Source organism: Hypanus sabinus, chromosome 14 (genome assembly GCF_030144855.1).
Source record: "Hypanus sabinus isolate sHypSab1 chromosome 14, sHypSab1.hap1, whole genome shotgun sequence".
In the NCBI taxonomy this organism is placed as follows: Eukaryota; Metazoa; Chordata; class Chondrichthyes; order Myliobatiformes; family Dasyatidae; genus Hypanus; species Hypanus sabinus.
In genome coordinates, this window is record NC_082719.1 from 91,255,129 (window position 1) to 91,279,223 (window position 24,095).

Genomic DNA, 24,095 nt, shown 5'->3' on the forward strand with positions numbered 1-24,095 from the left:
TTAAAAAGTGAATTTACATGAAGAGAATACTAGAGTGGCTATATTATTATTGAGATTATCAAAATACAAGTGCCTGCGAAACCTCAGAAGTTTTCACCAGCCCACTTGAATTCATTATTTCATTACAAGGAGTCAATTAGTCAATCAAATAACGTTCATCATTCATAGCCAGCTCCTTCATGATACAATCTTCCCTGCTCTCAAGTACATCTTCAAGAGGCTGTGCCTCCAGAAAGCAGCATCCATTACCATTAGGGACATGCCTTCTTCCCATTACTACCATCAGGAAGGTGGTACAGGAGCCTGAACGATTCAGAAACGGCTATTAACCCTCTGTATTCAGACTTCTGAATTATCCAGAACAACATCTCATTATCTATTTGCTTGTATTTATTTTTGTAACTTATGGTAATTTTATGTCTTTGTATTTCACTGCTGCACCAAAACAACAAGCTTTCCATTATATAAGATGGCAATAATAAACCTGATTACGATTCCCTCAACGTCATCCCATGTATTTTTCCAAGAATGCAGCCAAAGTCATCAGAAAAAATAATTGTTGCATCTCTTGAAATTTATCAGATACAGCCAAACAAACCCCAAAATCATATTTCAGATATTAGTTCAGTCATAAACTTTTAATATTTAAACTGCTTCAAATAATTCTACTACTTTATCAACTATCCTTTTATTTCATGATTAGTTTGGTAACCAACTGGAGGAGCTGGTGTCAGTGTAGGGATTGGTGGTGAAGAGTGCAGTGGAAGCTATTCAAATTTCTCAAAAAAGTGCCATTGTACCTGTCACAATAAATTAGTTGAACAATCTGTAATACAGAACTAAACTAATTCACAGTCGGCCGATTGCAGAGCAAGAGAATTACTGATACAAGATCAAATGATGAAGTACTTTACTTGTTTGATCTAAGAACAGTAGAAGACAAGAGAGAAATGCCAATCACTTTACTGGTGTGGTCCATACACTAACGCCAATTGTACAAGGACGCCTTTTTTTTTAAAATGCATAAGGAAATGATAAAACAGTTTCAACAATGCATACATATTCAGCTGATATCTCCAAACCAAAGAAGACTAATGTTTTCTGAAATCACTTTCCCTGAAGGATCCTCTTGCGCTTATGCACATTCCAAAAATATCTTTCCTCAGTTAAGGCCATTGTTACCATGGTGACAGTAATACAGGGATCCATGTCCATTATTTTCAATTACATGGTCCTTCAGAGGACTTCTGATATCACCTTCAATATATAGTTACTAAGTAATTGTGATTATGTACCATATGTTAAATCCTTGCCTTAATTCAAGTTGACGGTTACCATAAAAACTCTTGCTAACTTTTTGAAAATGTTATTTGGATCCAGTGTTCCCCTTTGCCACATAAACAAGCTGAGTGTGTGGCTCATTTGAGTTTCATTATTCCATTACAATAATTAGGCTCGACTTGTGTGATGAAGTAGAGATCCTCTTTGTACTACAACATACTTTATCGAGTCATGTTGAATCACATCACATGCAAGCTAAACACTCCCAATCTCAAAATTTTAACGCAAACAGAAACAATGAGTGCCACATGGCATAGAAAGATCCTTCAGCCCACCATGAGCATGCTGACCTCTAATCTCATTGCCTAACACTATTCTTCTACGCCTTAAGTGCTTGGGGGTGTCTTTACCTCCACCACCCTCTCAGAGCAATCCAAACTCCAACTACCCTCAGGATGGTACATCACTCCTGTCGAAATTTCTTGTCCTAAAGCAAGGTTCTCTTTTGTTCTTGTTCCCGTGACGCCACATTTAAGGTCCACTGGGTCACATCCTCTGATCCTCAATAACCCAGGACCTTAACATTCATTGTCTAATTATTGGTGGAATATACAGTACCTATAAAACATATTCACCCCTCTTGGAAGTTTTCATGTTCTATTGTTTTACAACATTAAATCACAGTGGATTTAATTTGGTTCTGTTGATACTGATCAACAGAAAGACTCTTGTGTCAAAGTGAAAACAGATCTCTACAAAGGGATCTAAATATTTTACAAATATAAAACACAAAATAACTGATTGCATAAATACTCACCCTCTTTAATATGACACAACAAATCATCATTGGTGCAGCCAATTGGTTTTATAAGTCACATAATTAATTAAATGATCACCTGTGTGTAGTCAAGGTGTTTCAATTGATCGTAGTAAAGTACACCTGTATCTGTAAGGTCAAACTGCTGGTGAATCAGTATCCTGGCAAAAACTACCACCATGAAAAGGTTGTTGAAAAGTACTAGTCAGGAGATGGATACAAGAAAATTTCCAAGTCACTGAATATTCCTTTGAGTACAGTTAAGTCAAACATAAAGAAAGTGAAAAAGCTGTAAATCTGCCTAAAGCAGACAGACCATCCCCAAAAACTGAGTGACCATGCACAAAGGGGACTAATGAGGGAGGCTGCCAAGAAACTTATGACAAATCTGGAGGAGTTACAAGCTTCAGTGGCTGAGATGGGAGAGACTGCGCATACAACAACCGTTGCCCCGGTGCTTCACTAATCGCAGCTTTAAGAGAGAGAGTGGCAAAGAGAAAGCCATTGTTGGAAACAACACCTCACATGAAATCTCAGCTAAAGTTTGCCAAAAGGCATGTGGGAGACTGAAGTTAGTTGGAAGAAGATTCTAGGGTCTGATGAAGCCAAAATTGAGCATTTTGGCCATCAGACTAAACACTGTTTGGCATAAGCCAAACACCACATATCATCAGAAACACACCAACCCTACTGTGAAGCATGGTGCTGGCTGCATCATGCTGTGAGGATGCTTCACTACAGCAGGCCCTGGAAGGCTTGTGAAGATAAAGTGTAAAATGAATGCAGAAAAATGCAAGGAAATCCTAGAGCAAAACCTGATGCAATCTGCAAGAGAACAGCAACTTGGGAGATGTTTTTCAACAAGACAATGACCCCAAGCATAAAGGCAAAGCTACACAGAAATGGCTAAAAAAAAAAGGTTAATGGCCAAGTCTAGACAACAATCCAATAAGGATTTGTGGCTGGACTTGAAAAGGGCTGTTCATTCACGATTCCCATGCAATCTGACAGAGCTTGAGCAATTTTGCAAAGAATGGGAGGGGAAACTGCAGTGTCCAGATGTGCAGCTGACAGAAAGCTATCCAAACACTCAAGGCTGTATTTGCTGCCAAAGGTGCATCTAATAAACACTGACCTTATGGGCATGAGCAATTATGCAATCAATTACTTTGTGTCAGACAAATTTGTAGATATTTGTTTTCACTTTTGACACGAAAGAGTCTTACAACCTGATATTAAAGTACCGTAGAATTCAATTATTATAGTATCCAAAAGAAACATTCAGAAGAAAAGATCAGAACCTAAACAAAATTAAGCTTTGAAATGTTATCTGTTCATCCAAAATGATAATCCTGTCTCTACATGTGCACCTTTAATCTCATCTTTGCCTCCATAAATGCTGTTTGACCTGTTAAGTTTTTCCAACATTATTTTAATGTCTAAATTACCAAGTTATTACATCTTTTTAATGTATAACAGTTTCCCAACTATGATAACATTTTCTCCTTCTGAAGATTTGTGTGCAAGAAATTGTGAAAGGGAAAGCAAAGTTGCTATCAGTTCAAAGCTATCTCTTTTTGCCATGTTCTAATCACAGTAATTGCTTACACATGTGCATACTTGCTTGCTGCTTACTACTTAAGAGTTGAACATCTTTAACGTTGAACTCCAAAGCAATACTGTAACTTAATACCTGCTTGTAATCAGAAGTAATACTCCCGTCATGGATAATCACTCATTTCCAATCTTTTGGGGGATGGACCAGATTGTAAAATCAGGTCAGAAGTGAACTGTTACAGTATTTTATACTGTCAATGCCTTACACAAGTTCTGCTTAATTACTACTCAACCATACATGAATACAACCAAACAAAAACAGCAGTCCTCTATGGTCAAAGTGTGAAACACACACAGCACAAGGTGCACAGAGCACACTGAAGATAACAAGGAAGACTGAAGGGTTGTTGTTCCCTTATTCAAGAAAGGGAGTAGAGATAGCCCAGGAAATTATAGACGGTTGAGTCTTACTTCAGTGGTTGTTAAGTTGATGGAGAAGGTCCTGAGAGGCAGGATTTATGAACATTTGGAGAGGCATAATTTAATTAGGAATAGTAAGCGTGGCTTTGTCAAAGGTACAAGCCTTACAAGCCTGATTGAATTTTTTGAGGATATGACTAAACACATTGATGAAGGTAAAGCCGTAGATGTAGTGTATATGGATTTTAGCAAGGCATTTGATAAGGTACCATATGCAAGGCTTATTGAGAAAGTAAGGAGGCATGGGATCCAAGGGGACATTGCTTTGTGGATCCAGAACTGGCTTGCCCACAGAACGCAAAGAGTGGTTGTAGACTGGTCATATTCTGCATGGAGGTTGGTCACCAGTGGGGTGCCTCAGGGATCTATCTGATCTGACACCCCTACTCTTCGTGATTTTTATAAATGACCTGGATGAGGAAGTGGAGGGATGTGTTATTAAATTTGCTGATGACAGAAAGGTTGGGGGTGTTGTGGATAGTGTGGAGGGGTGTCAGAGGTTACAGCAGGACATTGATAGGATGCAAAACTGGGCTGAGAAGTGGCAAATGGAGTTCAACCCAGTTAAGTATGAGGTGGTTCATTTTGGTAGATCAAATGTGAGGGCAGAATATAGCATTAATGGTAAGACTGTTGGCAATGTGGAGGATCAGGGGTATCTTGTGGTCTGAGCCATAGGACACTCAAAGCTGCTGTACAGGTTGATTCTGTGGTTAAGAAGGCATACAGTGCACTGGCCTTTATCAATCATGGGATTGAGGGGTAATGCTGCAGCTATATAGGACCTTGGTCAGACCCTACTTGGAGTACTGCGCTCAATTCTAGTCGCCTCATTACAGAAAGGACATGGAGACCATAGAAAGGGTGCAGGAGACTTACAAGGATGTTGCCTGGATTGGGGAACATGCCTTATGAGAATAGGTTGAGTGAACTCGGCCTTTTCTCCTTGGAGCGATGGAGGATGAGGTGACCTGATAGAGGTGTACAAGTTATTGAGATGCATTGATCATCTGGATAGTCTAAAGCTTTTCCCCAGGGCTGAATTGGCTAGCAAAAGTGGGCATAGCTTTAAGGTGCTTAGAGGTAGGTACAGAGAAGATGTCAGGGGTAATATTTTTATTTTTTTACAGAGAGTGGTGAGTGCGTGGAATGGGCTGCCAGTGGCTGCAGTAGAAATGGAAACTATAGGGTATTTTAAGAGAATCCCAGATGGCTATATGGAGCTCAGAAAAATAGAGTGCTATGGGTAAAGCCTAGGTAGTTCTAAGGTAGGGACATGTTCAGCACAGCTTTGTGAGCCAAAGGGCTTGTATTGTGCTGTAGTAGGTTTTCTATGTCTATTACCCCCAGAGGTTCAATATTCCAACAAATACTGAATCATTTTTCTTAATAAATAAACGAACAAGTATGTTTGTGTCATATATTTAATTAGATTCTCTCCATCTAGCTTTAGGACTTGCATGAAGATCTGATCACAGTTTAGGTCGTATTTATGCAGAAACAGAGAGTGCTCTACAGGGTTTGCAAACTTTCTAGCACCACAGTATAGCCCAAGGCTCTGAGTGATGTGTCTTGCAAATTGATGGTTCAGTTCTGGGCAGTCTGCAGACGATCGCACATAATTGATCCTGTCATCAAAATTGCAGGGTACCTAACATACATTTTAAAGAAGTCTTTAGCCCTTAGTGTCTAACCAATCTTTTAGTTTTTCAAGAAAGTTACCAAGAAAGTTGAAGATAATGCAATAGATGTTGTCCACATGGACTTTAGCAAGGCCTCTGACAAGGTCCTGCGTGGGAATTAAAGATTAGACATTGACTTCGCAGGAGTCAGAAAGTGGAAGCAGACGGCTGCCTCTCTGACTGGAGGTCTGACTAGTGGTGTGCCACAGGGATGGGTGTTTCTGTTCCTGTGCCGCAGTGTTCTCCGATTTTGTGACTCAGTTGCCAGAGTGCTCATGAAACAGACAAATGAACCTGGATAGCAACAAGCTTTGTTCTTCAGGGAAATAATTACAACATTTGTCTCATTATCCATTTTCCAACATCACTTGCATACACTGCATTAACCATTTTAGGTGCTTTCAAATCCCTTTAAACATTACAAATTTTAAAATATAATTCTTTCCCCAATAGGGAATAATGACATCAACACAAATGAACAGCAAACAAACATATCATACCGTATCTGAATTTCCTTCTAGTAGTATGTTGATAGCTCTGTTTATATCGCCATTGCAATCATGAAGTGCAACTATACACTCATCTGGGTTCTTTCCAGTGACTTCCATCAACTAAAATAAAATACCATCAAATAAAGCTAACATTTTATAAAAAATATTACAAGCATACAAAACTTTCATAAAGACTGACACCCTGCTTCTAATCATTCCCAATCAACATCACCCATTTATTCCAAACTCAAGTTAAAGAAAGATTTTACATACAGCAGTTCAGAGCTCATACATACAATCCCACTTATCATAAAATACATGTAAATCATAAAATACAGCTCACACACCTTAAGATCAACAGGTGAAACCACCCCTAAACTGACTTAGTTACAGGCCATCCGTGGGTAAGCAACAAGTTCCAATTGCAAAATAGTCCTTTAGTCAATTTTATTCATCAGTTGAAGAATGCACAGAAATTACTCAAGTAACACACACAAAATGTTGGAGGAAATCAGTAGGTCAGACAGCATCTATAGAAATTAATAAACAGTCAACGGTGCAGGCCAAGACCCTTCTTCAGGGCTTGAAAGGAAAGGGGAAGACACTGGAATAAAAAGGTGGGGAGAGGGAAAAGAGGATAGCCAGAAGGTGATAGAAGTCAGGTGGGTAGGAAAGGTAAAGGCTCAAAAGGAAGGAATCTGATAGGAGAGGAGAGTTGACCATAGGAGAAAGGGAAGAAGAGGGTCCAAGAGGAGGTGATAGGTAGGTGAAAAGAGGTCAGAAGCCAGAGTGGGGAATAGAAGACGGGAGGGGAGTGAAATTTTTTTTACCCGTAAGAGGAAATCAATATTTATGCCATCAGATTGGACGCTACCCAGATGGAATAACGTGTTGTTCCTGCACCCCAAGGGTGGCCTCATTATGACACGAAGTGGCCATGGACTAACATGTCAGAATGGGAATTGAAATTAAAATGTTTAGCCACTGGGAAGTTACACTTTTGGCTGATGGAGCAGGGGTGCTTGATGAAGCGGCCCCCAATTTTACGACAGGTTTCACCAATAAAGAGGCCACACCAGGAGTAATTAACGACCCCAGCAAATTTACAGGTTAAGTGTTGCCTCACCTGGAAGGTCTATTTGGGAGGTGAGGGAGCAGGTGAATGGGCAGGTGTAGCATTTTGGCCACTTGCAGGGATAAATGCCAGGAAGGAGATTAGTGGAGAGGGACAAATGGAGAAGGGAATCACAGAAGGTGCAATCTTTGTGGAAAGAGGGTAGGGATGAGGAGGAGGTGAAGATAGGTTTGGAAAGTTCCCTTAGAGATGGTGAAAGTTGTGAAGAATGATGTGTTGGATGCAGAGGATCATGGGATGGTAGGCAAGGACAAGAGGAAGATGGGGTGAGCATGGGAAATAAAAATTACTCAATACAAGTATCCATACCTCCAGACTATTATAATGAATGACATAAAAATAAGACTGATAAGAACAATTACTCAAAGTGAAAAGACACAGGACACAAGTTTCTGTTCTTAGGAACAAATTTATACATATATGTAAGAGTTTTTAATTTAATACTGTATGCTCATTGTATGCTGGAGTATGCAAAAGTCAGGAATTCATAACCCAGGGATGGCTTCCATTTAATACATCAACTGAAAGTCAGGTTGACAAAGTGAAACAGAAAAGGAGAAAGCATTAGCTTGTCACAAAATACACCCAAACATTTCATGATAATCAGGTTCTTACTTGTTTGACTTTCTCTTCAAAATCTACATCATTCTTATCGTAGATCATTTGGGCAAGTCGAATCTGTTCTGCTGTAGCCTTAAAGTAATTATGTTCAATGTTAGCTTTTTAAGAACAACTTTCACAAACTTATTTCTACAGTACTAAATATAAAAGCAAAGACTGAATTTGGGCAGAAGAAACAGAATACCTATGAAAACAATATTGTAACAAATGCACAAAGAGAAAATTCTGATGCTTTTAAACAGAACTGAATAAGACTGAGAAATAAAAATTCAGGGCACAAGGAGGAAAGATCTTTAGCCAAAACCACAACCCATTTAGCAAAAAGCAGAGAAACAAGTACCTGGAAGAGTAATGCAAAATGCAAGAAAAATTGGCTTGTTTATTAGAAATATGAAACATCACATAACTTTTGACTCTAGAGATTCAGAGGTATGTTAATAAAGGAACAAAAGGGCAACAATGATCAAATCCCTGCTTTAGTAAATTAATTTGTTAAGATACAACCTATTAGAGGAGCCAAGGAGTGATTTTAAGGGACTCCAAGGTTAATTGTGTAGAATTTGTGGAATCCCCATAGCTAGAGAAGTTCTGGCTATTACCCACAAGAAAACAGGGGTCAGCCATCACTATTATTTTCCATAACACCATCTTTCAAGTATTCATCTCCACCTCACAAATTTCACTGGGCTTATTTTGAGGTGACTAAGAGGACTAATGAGGGTAGAGCAGTGGATGTTTTCTACATGGATTCCATCAAATCCTATGACAAGGTCCCATATGACAGGATGGTCCAGAAGAAACAATTAATACGATAAGGTGGCAGCACACATGCTCACGAGCAGGCACTCTGGGCCCAGACAAAGGAGTAATCGTTCAACTGGAGCATGGACTGGGGTTTCATGTTGTGGGGTTGCCTGTTGCAGCTACCCAGGGGAGGGGTGCTAGGGGTGGTATGGGAAAGAGAAGAGGTGCAGCCGATGCACTGGATTCTACACTAGGTTGGGAGAACACCCTCCTCTCAGGGCTGCCCTCCAGAGTTTGCTCAGAGAAAGAAATGCTGGATTGCATTCTTCTGCAGCTACATTAGTGTATGATGATTAGACTGCTGTGGACTTGTTCTTGCCGAAAACAGCCATGCACCATCAATCTACAGGATATTACAATCAGATGTGGTTATATTATGATTATTTTTTGTGTGACTGTATTTCTACTGCTATCTATATGTGATATGAGACTGTTTATCAACAGTTTTGTACCTTGGCCCCAAAAGAACACAGTTTCACTTGGCTGTATTCTTGGGTACTCAGGGCAAGATACAAAATTGCTTTGGTGGCAGAAGGCAGCACGTGGCAGTGGTGACCAGTGAACAGTAGTATGTTATAAGTTCTGTGCTTGGTTCATTGTTTTATTAATAATTAATAATTTGGATGAGCATGTAGGTGGCATGATCACTAAGTTTGGACAACAAAACTGGTGGTATAACAGACATTAAAGGAGATTTTCTAACCTTAGAACAGGATGTAAATTAACTGGGAGAGTGGACAGGGAATGACAAATGAAATTTGACTCTGGTTAGTGCAAGATGATGCACTTTGGGAATCAGACCAGACGATATACAGAGCCCTGAAGAGTGTTGTAGAACTGAGATCTGTAGGTATAATTGCACAGCTTCTCTGGGCAACAAAGGGTAAGCAGGGTTATGAAGACATAGTCTACTTGCCTTCATTAGCCACAGCAGTGAGAACAGGAGTTGAAATATCATATTATTAATCGTTTGGCTGCCTTAGAATTCTGGTTGCCATGTTATAGGAAGGTTATGATAAAGCTAGAGGGTGAAGAAAATATTCACAGGAATGTTGCTGTTCTGGGGGTTGGGGGGGGGCTTTGCTTACAAGGAGACTGGATAGGACCCAACTGTTCTTCCTGTTGGGGAAAAAAAAGGCCACAGAGTGACCTTAGAGAGGCTTATAAAATTTTGAGGGCATAGATAAGATAGCCAGTCACAGTCTGCCAGCCGGTAGTAGAGACAGGGACAATTAATTTAGACAGATACATGATGGGAAAGCAGCATAAGGATATGAGCCTAGACTAGCCCAGAAAGAAAGCATCTTGGAAGGCATGGATGAGGTGGGCTGTAGGGCTCATTTATGAAAAATACACGAGAATTTTCTTATAATTATTTTATGCTGAATAAGACACATTTGTGCTCATTTCAAAACATCCAACCAAATAAGCTGATAATTTCCCCTATCTTCCCCAACCCCTTCTTTGGGTGGGGCATTTTAAAATAAAAACAAACCTAGTCAATGGCCTCTTTATTGGGTACCAGAGTAGAACCTGGTGTGTCCCTCTGCTGCTTTGGCTCATCCACTTCAAGGTTGAACATATTGTGTATTCAGAGATGCTCTTCTGCACACCACTGTTGTAACAGGTGATTATTTGAGTTACTATCGCCTTCCAGTCAGCTTGACATTTTCTCTTACATCTCCCATTAATGAGATATTTTCACCCACGGAACTGAATGTTTTTTTGTTTTCTACACCATTCTCTGTCAACTTTAGAGCAGGGGACACCCCCCCTCCCACCATTAACCAAGGGGCCCATGGGTCTCAGATTGGGAACCCCTGCTCTAGAGACTGTGGTGTGTGAAAATCCCAGGAGATCAGCAGTTTCTGAGATATGCAAACCATCCTATCTGTGCCAATCGTTTCAGTCAAAATCACTTAGGTTATATTTCTTCCCCATTCTGATGTTTGGTCTGATAAACAACCGAACCTCTTGACCATATCTGCATGCTTTTTGTATTGAGTTGCTGCCATATGATTGGCTGATTAAATATGTGCATTACTGAGCAGGTGTACCAGCTTACCTAATAAAGTGGGCACTGAGTGTACATGCTATTAAAAAACAATACTTGCAAATACGAAGACATGCAACCCAAAGAATATTCCAGACTATATCTGCACTGGCAGCTACTGAGGTCTTCAACCACTTACCTGTACTGGTTTCTGTATCTGTGCTTGTGTTTGAGCTTGCGTCTTATCCCGAGTTCCCCGAGAACGGTCACTGCCCACCGAAGTCATCATATACAGTATATACAAAATGTACAAAATAGAAAATCTGAAAAAGAAACTGTCCATTTTAGAGCGTATAAAATTTTAACAGGTACTTTCATCAGACAAGACTGATACCTGGAAACAACAAATTATGGATTAGGATGCATCTGCTCGTACTGCAGTAAAGTTTTCCCAAGTTGGATGCAAATCCCATCAAGCTGCATAGCCACCAATATTAAGGCCACAATTTTTGCTGGTTTTTGGAAGGACGTGCCATTGTGCTACTTGCAACAGTGATGTGAAATAAAAAGGTTGATATTGCATTTTGAATGCCACAGCATATCGAAAGTCACTATGGGTGACCTCTGCGTTATGGCTTACAAAAATTCACCCTTACAGAATTCATATATCACCAGCCAAAAATTAGCAATAAAATTCACTCTTATAGAAAATGCAAAAGAAATAAATGTCAATGGACAAATAATGGCCCCATGAAAATATAACAGGAAAATCAATGGCTAAAAACTTACCTTCTCTCAGCAGGGTGATCAGTACTTCACCCTTCCGAACATTACATGCAAACAGCACAAAAGATAGCAAGAACATACAGTTACCCGCAGAAACTCTAGATGTAGTATCTACATTACAGACCAAGTTAACTGGAGCAATGTACCCTGTTCTATGTACCACTCTCAGGGAAAGAGCTGAAATCTCTGGAGAGGCTACAGAAGAAAGGAGGACTTCAGTTATAGGGAGAGTCTGGCGAAGTTGGGCTGTTTTTCCCTAGAATAGAAGGGAATTGAAAAGAAAATACAAGTACAGCCATTATATGAGAATATTACAAATTGAACACTATCTTGACTTAGACCTGGATCAGTAATTCAGTGATAGCAGCTAGGAACAATGTCAGAGGCAGGACTTGAGCAAAATATTCAGAAATATTTGCACAACTGCAAATAAAACAAGCAATGTGTAAAACCAATGTTGCGTGTCTTCCTCGGCTAAGAGGAGATTCCCACACGTCACAACAAAAGAGGTTAAACAACCCAAGATGATTCTGGTGGGTTCATATATCAAAGTCTCCATCTGGATGAATTGCAGAGACTACAACTGGACTGATTAGGGTATTACAGCATGCAAGAAAAAGACTTGAGGAACAAGGAGAAACCAGAATCAGATGGTGTTCTCAATGCCATTAATGCAGATTGAGAACTTTTTAAAAGTGATACTTTTCTAAGTGCTGAGTTTGCACATGACTAAAAATCTAATGATAAAGTACATATTTAAAACAGCAGCCAGCTAACAAAATGGGAAGCAAAGTTCCAAGGGTATAGAAGTTGAATGGTCCAATTCTGCTCCTGTCTTAAGGTCATCAAGAGTTTTGACAGAACAGTTGGAAATGAGGGAACCAGTTTTGGAACATTTTTGGTTTTGAGAATCATCAACATGACACCAATGTGTGGAAGGTAAATTATGACAGCAGATGTAAGCTTAGCTGTATACTTTTGGAATTTCACTATACAGCAGAACCTAAGTGAGGTCTCAAATGACAAATGATAGTGCACCTGAATACACAATGTTGAAGTTAGAGCTAGGGGAGAGAGGAATGAAACCAAGAGGCACCTTCCCTATTCGTAGACTACTGGCTATCTGAAACTCTTCTCCAAGAGTTCTATCAGGGCAACTAGACTGTCTAAAGATGTTATTTAGTGGAAACTTGGGCTCAATAACCTACTTCTGTTGCTGAGCAGACGAACCTCCATATAATTAGGAATAGAATGAGGTGGAGGATAAATGCGTGGCTGAGGGATTAGAGCAGGGGGCAAGGATTCAGATTTCTGGATAATTCGGACCTCTTTTGGGGCAGGTGTGACGTGTACAAAAAGGACGAGTTGCACTTGAATCCCAAGGGGACCAATATCCTGGCGGGGAGGTTTGCTAAGGCTACTGGGGAGAGTTTAAACTAGAATTGCTGAGGGGTGGGAACCAAACTGAAGAGACTGAGGAAGAGGTGGTTGGCACACAAATAGAGAAAGCTAGGAGACAGTGTGTGAGGGAGGATAGGCAGGTAATAGAGAAGGGACGCGCTCAGACGCTTTGAGATGTGTCTATTTTAACGCAAAGAATACTGTGAACAAAGCGGATGAGCTTAGAGTGTGGATCAGTACTTGGAACTACAATGTAGTGGCCATTACAGAGACTTGGATGGCTCAGAAACAAGAATGGTTACTTCAAGTGCTGGTTTTTAGATGCTTCAGAAAGGACTGGGAGGGAGGCAAAAGAGGTGGGGGCATGGCACTGTTGCAGAAAAGGAGTACATGGAGGGATTGTCTACAGAGTCTCTGTGGTTGGAGGATAGGAACAAGGGGTCAATACCTTTACTGGGTGTTTTTTATAGGCCGCCCAATAGTAACAGGGGTATAGAGGAGCAGATAAGGAAACAGATCCTGGAAAGTTGTAACAGTAAGAAGAGATGTCGTGATGGGAGATTTTAATTTCCCAAATATCGATTGGCATCTCCCTAGAGTAGTGGTCACCAACCTTTTTAAGCCCAAGATGCACTACCTCGGCCTTAGTGAAAGGCGAGATCGACTCCAGATTGATTAGTCACACGCATGCACACTGGGACAGAAAAGACCAGAAGTAAATCCCCGCAACCCAGAAGCAGAAATAATGCATAAACACTAGGGGTAGTCCACCCTTTTTGCACAGTGGACCAGTTTTAATATTGACAATATTCTTGCGGACCGGCCGATTTGGGGGGGGGGGGGTGTTAAACACAACCTTCGCGGCTCTCAGCACTTAGCTGCTGTCCCGCCCTGCACACGTTTTTTCCACGGAAAAAACTCAACGGGTTCATCTTTAAGTGCAGGGTACTTGGACTCAAGGTACCGAAGCAGTTTTGAGGGCTTCATTGCCACATTAGACAGCCTCCAGGCCCAAACTCCATCCTCTGCCCGCCCGCTGCCAGACACCCTGGCCAGGTGCGGCTGGTCATGGGTGGGGTGAGAGGACAAGGTCAGGGCCGGAAATCCCTCTGCCAGGGCCGCAGCGGTTGCAGTCCGGACAGAGCGACCAACCAAGCGAGGAGAGCAAGAGGCCTGAGCCCGCCCCCCTTGTAGGATCTATCCACCGACAGAAGTTTGTTTCAGCAGATTGCAGTGAGGTAGCTGCTCTGATACTTACGAAACTTTGAGCTTGAAATAGATCGTTTGCGAATATTTTAGCACTGGATTCCCCACGAATATTTGGTGTGCTAAATAGGTTCAGAGGTGGCCCCGCCCATCTGTCCGCGCTCCAGGCCAGTAGCATCGGTGGTTCCTACCAGCCGCGCTCTGGGCCAATAGCATCAGCTCTTCCCGCCAGCCGTGCGTTTAAGTGACTGATGACCTCGCACGGGTTCAAGTTCAACAGTGACTGTGACAGGGAATGAAGAAAGGTGCAACTGACGCATTTTGTTTCCTCCAGGCCCGGTGGTTCGGCTGAAGTATTGAAGTACACCGTGTAATGCAGGGGACCGATGCGCATGCGCATTGGGCAGAAAGAACGGAATGAAAACCACGTAACCCGGAAACAATCTCTCAGCAGTATTTGTGTATTTATTTTTCTTTTTTTTTCGGGATCTACTGAGAAAGTCTCCGACCAGTCGATCGAGATCGACGGGTTGGCGACCCCTACCCTAGAGCAAGGGGTTTAGATGGGGTGGAGTTTGTTAGGTGTGTTCAGGAAGGTTTCTTGACATAATATGTAGATAAGCCTACGAGAGGAGAGACTGTACTTGATTTGATATTGGGAAATGAACTTGGTCAGGTGTCAGATCTCTCAGTGGGAGTGCATTTTGGAGATAGTGATCATAATTCTATCTCCTTTACAACAACATTGGAGAGAGATCAGAACAGACAAATTAGAAAAGCGTTTAATTGGCATAAGGGGAATTACGAGGATATCAGGCAGGAAATTGAAACCTTAAATTGGGAACAGATGTTCTCAGGGAAAAGTACGGAAGAAATGTAGCAAATGTTCAGGGGTTATGTTCTGCATAGGTACATTCCAATGAGACAGGGAAGTTGTGGTAGGGTACAGGAACCGTGATGTACAAAGGTTGTAATAAATCTAGTCAAGAAGAAAAGCTAACAAAAGGTTCAGAGAGCTAGGTAAAGTTAGAGATCTAGAAGATTTTCAAGCTAACAGGAAGGAGCTTAAAAAGGAAATTAGGAGAGCCAGAAGGGGCCATGAGAAGGCCTTGGCGGGCAGGATTAAGGAAAACCCCAAGGCATTCTACAAGTATGTGAAGAGCAAGCAAGTATGACAGTGGGAAAGTATGTATGGAACCAGAGGAAATAGCAGAGGTACTTAATGAATACTTTACTTCAGTATTCACTATGGAAAAGTATCTTGGTGACTTTAGTGATGACTTGCAGCAGACTGAAAAACTTGTAGATATTAAGAAAGAGGACGTGCTCGAGCTTTTGGAAAGCATCAAGTTGGATAAGTCGCCGGGAACAGATGAGATGTACCCTAGGTTACTGTGGGAGATGAGGGAGGAGATTGCTGAGCCTCTGGCGATGATCTCTATATCATCAATGAGGACAGTAGAGGTTCCGGAGGATTGGAGGGCTGCGGATGTTGTTCCTTTATTCAAGAAAGGGAGTAGGGATAGCCCAGGAAATTGTAGACCAGTGAGTCTTACTTCAGTGGTTGTTAAGTTGATGGAGAAGACCCCGAGAGGCAGGATTTATGAACATTTAGAGGTATAATACGATTTGGAATAGCCAGCATGGCTTTTGTCAACGGCACGTCGTGCCTTACAAGCCTGATTGAAATTTTTGAGGATGTGACTAAACACATTGATGAAGGTAGAGCAGTAGATGGAATGTATATGGATTTCAGCAAAGTATTTGATAAGGTACCTCAAGCAAGACTTATTGAAAAAGGAGGCATGGGATCCAAGGGAATATTGCTTTGTGGATCCAGAACTGGCTTGCCCTCAGAAGGCAAAGAGTGGTTGTAGATGGGTCATATTCTTCATGGAGGTCAGTGACCAGTGGTGTGCCTCAGGGATCTGTTCTGGGACCCTTATTCTATGATTTTTTTATAAATAACCAGGATGAGGAAGTGGAGGGATGGGTTAATAAGTTTGCTGATGACAAAGCTTGGAGGTGTTGTGGATAGTGTGGAGGGCTGTCAGAGGTTACAGCGAGACATTGATAGGATACAAAACTGGGCTGAGAAGTGGCAGATGGAGTTCAACCCAGATAAGTGTGAAGTGGTTCATTTTGGTAGGTCAAATATGATGGCAGAATATAGTATTAATGGTAAGACTCTTGGCAGTGTGGAGGAACAGAAGAATTTTGGAGTGTGAGTCCATAGGACGCACAAAGCAGCTGTGCAGGTTGACTCTGTGGTTAAGAAGGCATATGGTGTGCTGGCCTTCATTAATCATGGAATTGAATTTAGGAGCCAAGGTAATGTTGCAGCTATATAGGACCCTGGTCAGACCCCACTTGGGAGTACTGTGCTCAGTTCTGGTCACCTCATTACAGGAAGGAAGGACGTGGAAGCCATAGAAAGGGTGCAGAGGAGATTCACAAGGATGTTGCCTGGATTGGGAAGCATGCCTTATGAAAGCAGGTTGAGTCAACTTTCCTTTTCTCCTTGGAGTAACGGAGAATGAGGTCACCTGATAGAGGTGTGTAAGATAATGAGAGGCACTGATCGTGTGGATAGTCAGTCTTTTTCTCCAGGGCTGAAATGGTTACCACAAGAGAACACAGGTTTAAGGTGCTGGGGAGTAGGTACAGAGGAGATGTCAGGGGTAAGTTTTTTACTCAGAGTGGTGAGTGCGTGGAATGGGCTGCTGGCAACGGTGGTGGTAGTGGATACGATAGGGTCTTTTAGAGACTTTTAGATAGGTACATGGAGCTTAGAAAAATAGAGGGCTACAGGTAAGGCTAGTAGTTTCTAAGGTAGGGACATGTTCGGCATAACTTTGTGGGCCAAAGCACCTGTATTGCGGTGTAAGTTTTCTATGTTTCTAATTAAGTCAAGCATTAGCCTACAAGAAAAACAAAACAAAAATAATATATCCACATTATTTCCTTGTTAAAATCCTACCACAGAAATTTCTAAATTGCTTCCATGACAAGTTTCCTTTAGAAAAAAAAACTAAGAATTTCAGAACTGACAATCCATAATACTGCATTTTAAATCTTCCTACTGTGGCGACCCATTTCCTGGCGCATCCGAACCGACTCAGAATTAGATAGCCTACGGGGGTTTGCGAGCACAGGGCTTTGGAGCCTCTGCGCCATGGGGGGCCGGTTGAGGGAGGCTTAAAAGTGAGGCTGAAGTTTTCGAATAAAGTTTTTTCCTTCGACTGCAGTTACCGACTCCGTGTCGTAATTTTAGCGCTGCGTGTAGCACACCGCTACAATTGGTGACCCCGACGGTCCAAACGATTTTTGGACCAGAAATGACCGACGCCACCTCTGTTCATGCGGTTTCGTTGAAACTGCCGGGTTTCTGGACACAGCGCCCGGACCTATGGTTCCAGCAAGCCGAAGCCCAATTCCACGTTCGCCAGATCCCCTCAGAAGACACCCGCTACTACTACGTGGTGAGCTCCCTCGACCAGGACACAGCGGCCCAGGTCGCGGAGTTCGTACAGTCGCCCCCGGCAGACGGCAAGTACACGGAATTCAAAGCCCTGCTCCTCAGGACTTTCGGACTCTCACGGCGCGAGCGGGCTGCCCATTTACTGCACCTGGATGGCTTGGGCGACAGACCTCCATCGGCTTTAATGAATGAGATGTTGTCTCTGGCCGACGGACACACATGCCTCATGGTTGAGCAGGCATTCCTGGAGCAGCTGCCCAAGGACATACGCCTGCTGCTGTCCGACGCGGATTTCAGTGACCCCCGGAAGGTGGCAGCCCAGGCAGACTTGCTGTGGAACGCCAAAAAGGTGAGCGGGGCGTCCATCGCACAGATCTCCCAGCCACGCTCCCAGCAGCAAACCAGTCCAGGCCCGGCCGCAGAGCCCGCCAACCCCCAGCCCACTGAACACTGGTGCTTCTACCACCAGCGGTGGGGCGCAGAAGCCCGCCGTTGTCGCCCGCCCTGCAAGTTCCCGGGAAACGCCAGGGCCAGCCGCCGCTGATCGCTACAGCGGCTGGCCATCGGGATAGCCTCCTGTATGTGTGGGATAGAAGGTCGGGACGCCGGTTTTTGGTCGATACTGGGGCTGAGATCAGCGTTTTACCTCTGACGAGTTACGATACCCGCAGCAGGGCACCCAGTCCCCCCCTGAGGGCCGTGAATGGCAGCACAGTAAGGACCTATGGCACCCGTCAGGTGCAGCTACAGTTCGGCTCCAGCCAGTTCACGTGGGACTTCACACTGGCCGCCGTAGCCCAACCGCTTCTGGGTGCGGATTTTTTGCGGGCTCACAGCCTACTGGTCGACCTGCCCAGGAAGAGACTGGTACACGCCGAGACCTTTCAGACGTTCTCCCTGGGTGCAGCCCAGTTGCCAGCCCCTCACCTCGGCTCCATCACGCTGTCCGACAACGACTTCACCAGGGTCCTGGCGGAGTTCCCATCGGTTCTGGCACCGCAGTTCACAGCGGCCATGCCCAGGCACGGCGTACAGCACCACATCCCGACCCAGGGACCACCCCTCCACGCCCGCGCTCGGCGGCTTTCCCCGGACAAGCTCCGACTGGCGAAGGAGGAGTTCCAGACGATGGAGGAATTGGGGATCATCCGGCAGTCCGACAGCCCATGGGCCTCCCCCCTGCACATGGTGCCCAAAGCGACGGGGGGCTGGAGACCGTGCGGCGACTACCGCCGGCTGAACGAGGCTACCACACCGGACAGCTACCCTGTGCCGCACATTCAGGACTTTGCAGCAAACCCGCACGGCGCACGGATCTTCTCCAAGGTAGATCTCGTCCGAGGGTACCATCAAATCCCGATGCATCCTGACGACGTCCCGAAAACGGCTCTCATCACCCCTTTCGGCCTTTTCGAGTTCCTCCGCATGCCGTTCGGCCTGAAGAATGCCGCACAGACGTTCCAGCAGTTAATGGACGCGGTGGGACGGGACCTGGACTTCGCATTCATCTATTTGGATGACATCCTCATAGCCAGCAGCAGTCGTCAGGAGCATCTGTCCCACCTCCGTCAACTCTGCGCCCGACTGAGTGAGTACGGTCTTACAATCAACCCCGCCAAATGCCAGTTCGGACTCGATACCATTGACTTCCTGGGCCACAGGATTACTAAAGACGGGGCAACCCCTCTGCCCGCTAAGGTAGATGCGGTCCGCCTCTTTCCCCGACCCACCACGATCAAAGGCCTTCAGGAATTTGTAGGTATGGTCAATTTCTACCGCCGCTTCCTCCCTTCAGCTGCCCGGATCATGCGCCCCCTGTTCGCCCTGATGTCGGGTCCGAGCAAGGACATTACCTGGGACGAGGAGTCCGCCGCCGCTTTCGTTCAAACGAAGGAAGCTTTGGCGGACGCCGCAATGCTAGTACATCCCAGAATGGACGCCCCTACCGCCCTCACAGTGGACGCATCAAACATGGCAGTCGGTGGGGTGCTGGAGCAACTCATCGCAGGTCGCTGGCAACCCCTGGCGTTTTTCAGCAAACACCTGCGACCACCCGAGCTTAAGTACAGTGCTTTCGACCGGGAACTGTTGGCACTCTAGCTGGCAATCCGGCATTTCAGGTACTTCCTAGAAGGTCGGCCCTTCACTGCGTTCACGGACCACAAACCGCTTACCTTTGCGTTTACGAAAGCGTCCGACCCCTGGTCATCCCGCCAGCAACGCCACCTGTCCTACATCTCTTGAATACACGACAGATGTCCGGCACGTCTCAGGTAAGGACAATGTCGTGGCGGATGCGCTCTCTCGCCCTACCGTTCCTTTCCCAAGGGGTAGACTTTGAGGCACTGGCAGAGGCGCAGCAGGCGGATGAGAAGATTCCGAGTTACAGAACCGCAGTCTCCGGTTTGCAGCTCCAGGACCTCCCCGTGGGCCCGGGTGAGAGGACCCTACTCTGTGACGTCGCCACCGGACAGCCCCGTCCAGTCGTCCCGACAGCATGGCGGCGCCGCGTTTTCGACTCCATTCATAACTTGGCGCATCCCTCCATCCGGACAACTGTCCGGATGGTTTCCAGCAGGTTTGTTTGGCACGGACTCCGCAAACAGGTCAGTGAATGGGCCAAAACGTGCATGCACTGCCAGACGGCCAAGGTGCAGCGGCACACCAAAGCCCCACCGCAGCAGTTCCATCCCGCCCACCGGCGTTTCGACCACATTCATGTGGATATCGTGGGCCCCCTGCCAGTGTCGCGTGGAGCGCGGCACCTCCTGACTATCGTGGACCGGTTCACAAGATGGCCAGAGGCGGTCCCGCACACCGACACCACCGAATCTTGCGCCCGAGCCCTGATCACCACCTGGATATCTCGCTTTGGTGTACCAGCCCACATTACCTCCGACAGAGGCGCCCTGTTCACCTCCAGCCTGTGGTCAGCTATGGCCAGCCTTTTGGGGACTCAGCTGCACCACACAACTGCCTACCACCCACAGTCGAACGGGCTAGTGGAGCGTTTCCACCGTCACCTGAAGTCGGCCCTCATGGTCCGCCTGCAAGGAGCCAACTGGGCGGACGAGCTTCCCTGGGTCCTACTTGGCATCCGCACAGCGCCCAAGGACGACCTGCACGCCTCGTCGGCCGAGTTGGTATACGGCGCGCCCCTGGTCGTCCCCGGGGAGTTCCTACCAGCCCCAAGGGGGCAAGAGGAAGAACTCGCAGCAGTCCTGGGCAGACTATGCGAGAAGCTCGGTAACCTGGCCCCCATACCCACTTCACAGCACGGGCGGCACCCGACCTGCATACCCAAAGACCTACAGAACTGTAAGTTTGTGTTTGTACGAAGGGGCGGGCATCGGCCGCCGCTACAGCGGCCATACGAGGGGCCGTTTATGGTGCTCCGGAACAACGGGTCCACGTTCGTGCTGGACGTTGGGGGGAAAGAGGAGGTTTTCACGGTGGACCGCCTCAAACCGGCCCATGTGGACCTGGCGCAACCGGCCGAGTTTCCAGCGCCTCGGCGCAGAGGCTGACCTCCCAAGCAGGTTCTGGCCCAGACTGTGGACATTGGGGGGTATATCGCCGGTTCTGGGGGGGGGGGGGGGGTTATGTGGCGACCCATTTCCTGGCGCATCCGAACCGACTCAGAATTAGATAGCCTACGGGGGTTTGCGAACGCAGGGCTTTGGAGCCTCTGCGCCATGGGGGGCCGGTTGAGGGAGGCTTAAAAGTGAGGCTGAAGTTTTCGAATAAAGTTTTTTCCTTCGACTGCAGTTACCGACTCCGTGTCGTAATTTTAGTGCTGCGTGTAGCACACCGCTACACTACTATATATACTAAATTCTTTAGCTTTAGATGGAAACAAATAAATAAATTTCAAAAGCTGTTTTTGAAAATTACAAAGATTTGTTTTGATAAAAGAAAATTAAGCTATAACTAAATAGTTCAAAAAGAACTTCGGTAGCAATTAAGACCTTTGTACATGATGTTCCAAGGTTACACAAAGTGCTACAGGCAAGTAGGTATATGAACAATCCCTGCAGACCTCTTAGAAGCACAGACCTAGTTTGCTTCCAAGTACAAGAGATTATGGTTGCATGAATGACTAGAGAAAATACTAAGTTATGTAGCGATGTGCTCCACACAGCGCTGAAATAACGACATGCAGTGGGTAAGTCGTTTGGAGACTAGATTATTCAAACATCGCGGCACTGGCATTTAATCCCTAGCACCCGCCCTCTCTGGGCGCAAATGACGTCAGAGGTACATTACCAAAGTCTCCCCCAGTGTGCTGGCTATTTGTGAGCCGATTCGCCTGCGCAAAAAGTGGGTCGCCACATAACCCCCCCCCCCCCCAGAACCGGCGATACATCCCTCAATGTCCACAGTCTGGATCAGCCTCTGTTTGGGAGGTCTGCCTCTGCGCCACGATGCCTGAACCTCGACCGGCTGCGCCAAGTCCACATGGGCTGGTTTGAGTCGGTCCACCGTGAAAACCTCCTCTCCCCCCTCCCCCAATGTCCAGAACGTACGTGGACCCGTTGTTGTTGATCACCTTGAATGGCCCCTCATACGGCCGCTGTAGCGGTGGCCCAGTGTCCGCCCCTTCGTACAAACACAAACTAACAGTTCTGCAGGTCTTTGGGTACATGGGTCAGGGTCCATCCATGCTGTGAAGTTGGTACGGGGGCCGGGTTGCCGAGCCTTTCATGTAGTCTGTCCAGGACTGCTGCGGGTTCTTCCTCTTGCCCCCTTGGGGCTGGTATGAACTCTCCCGGGATGGCCAGGGGCGTGCTGTACACCAACTCGGCCAACGAGGCGTGCAGATCCTCTTTGGGCGCTGTACGAATTCCAAGCAGGACCCAAGGAAGCTCGTCCACCCAGTTAGGTCCTCTCAGGTGGGCCAGGAAAGCTGACTTCAAGTGATGGTGGAAGCGTTCCACCAGTCTGTTCGACTGTGGGTGGTAGGCAGTTGTGTGGTGTAGCTGCATTCCCAACAGGCTGGCCACAGCCGACCACAGGCTGGAGGTCTCTGTCAGAGATAATGTGGGCCAGTACCCCGAAGCGTGCTACCCAGGTTGTGATCAGTGCTCGGGCGCAGGAATCGGCAGATGTGTCAGTGATTGGGACCACCTCTGGCCACCTCATGAACCGGTCTACCATAGTTAGGAGGTACCGCGCTCCTCAGGACACTGGTAGGGGGCCCACGATATCCACATGAATGTGATTGAACCTCTGGTGGGTGGGTTCGAACTGCTGCGGCAAGGCTTTAGTAAGCCGCTGCACCTTGGCTGTTTGACAATGCGCGCACGTTCTGGCCCATTCACTGACCTGCTTGCGAAGTCCTTGCCACTTGAACTTGCTGGAGACCAGCCGGACGGTTGTCCTGATAGATGGGTGCGCCAAACCGTGTATGGAGTCGAAAACTCGCCACCTCCAGGCTGCCGGGACGATGGGGCGAGGTTGGCCAGCAGCCACATCGCACAGGAGGGTCCCATCACCTGGGCCTATGAGAAAGTCCTGCAGCTGCAAAGCCGAGACTGCGGTCCTGTAGCTGGGCATCTCGTCGTCTGCCTGCTGCACCTCCGCCAGTGCTGCAGAGTCCACCCCCAGGGACAGGGCCTGGACAGCTGGTCAGGAGAGTGGGTCCGCCACGACGTTGCCCTTTCCTGAGACATGCTGGCTGTCCGTCGTGTACTCGGAGACGTAGGACAGATGTCGCTGCTGGCAAGCTAACCAGGGATCAGACACCTTCGTGAACGCGAAGGTCAACAGTCTGTGGTCCGTGAACGCGGTGATCGGCCTGCCTTCTAAGAAGTACCTGAAATGCCGGACTGCCAGATACAGTGCCAACAGCTCCCGGTCGAAAGCACTGCACTTGAGTTCGGGTGGTCGTAGGTGTTTGCTGAAACGCCAGGGGTTGCCAGCACCCCACCGACTGCTGTGTCAGATGCGTCCACCGTGAGTGCGGTCAGAACGTCCATTCTGGGGTGCACCAGCATCGCGGCATCTGCCAAGGCTTCCTTGGCTTTAACGAAAGTGGCCGCGGCCTCCTCGTCCCAAGTAATGTCCTTGCCTTTACCCGACATCAGGGTGTACAAAGGGTGCATGATACGGGCTGCTGAGGGGAGGAAACGGTGGTGGAAGTTCACCATACCAACGAACTCCTGAAGGCCTTTGACCATGTTAGGCCGGGCAAAGTGGCAGATCGCGTCTATCTTGACGGGCAGAGGTGCTGCCCCTCCTTTGGTAATCCTGTGGCCCAGAAGTCGATGGTATCAAGACCAAACCGGCATTTGGCCAGGTTGATTGTGAGGCCAAAATCACTCAGGCGGGAGTAGAGCTGGCGGAGGTGGGACAGATGCT

At 46.1% G+C, this 24,095-nt stretch overlaps 1 protein-coding gene across 12 annotated transcripts in view; it reads right to left on the reverse strand.

Moving 5' to 3' along the window:
* The window catches only part of ubap2a (ubiquitin associated protein 2a), a 113,340-nt gene that overhangs the window by 79,473 nt on the left and 9,772 nt on the right, over nucleotides 1–24,095 (reverse strand). For all 12 annotated transcript variants that reach the window (XM_059989624.1, XM_059989623.1, XM_059989622.1 and 9 more), the window contains exons 2-4: nucleotides 11,061–11,184; nucleotides 8,059–8,136; nucleotides 6,318–6,428 (exon numbers count right to left, since the gene is read on the reverse strand). In XM_059989624.1, coding sequence (XP_059845607.1) covers nucleotides 6,318–6,428; nucleotides 8,059–8,136; nucleotides 11,061–11,184 — 313 coding nt within the window. The remainder of the gene's footprint in view (nucleotides 1–6,317; nucleotides 6,429–8,058; nucleotides 8,137–11,060; nucleotides 11,185–24,095) is intronic.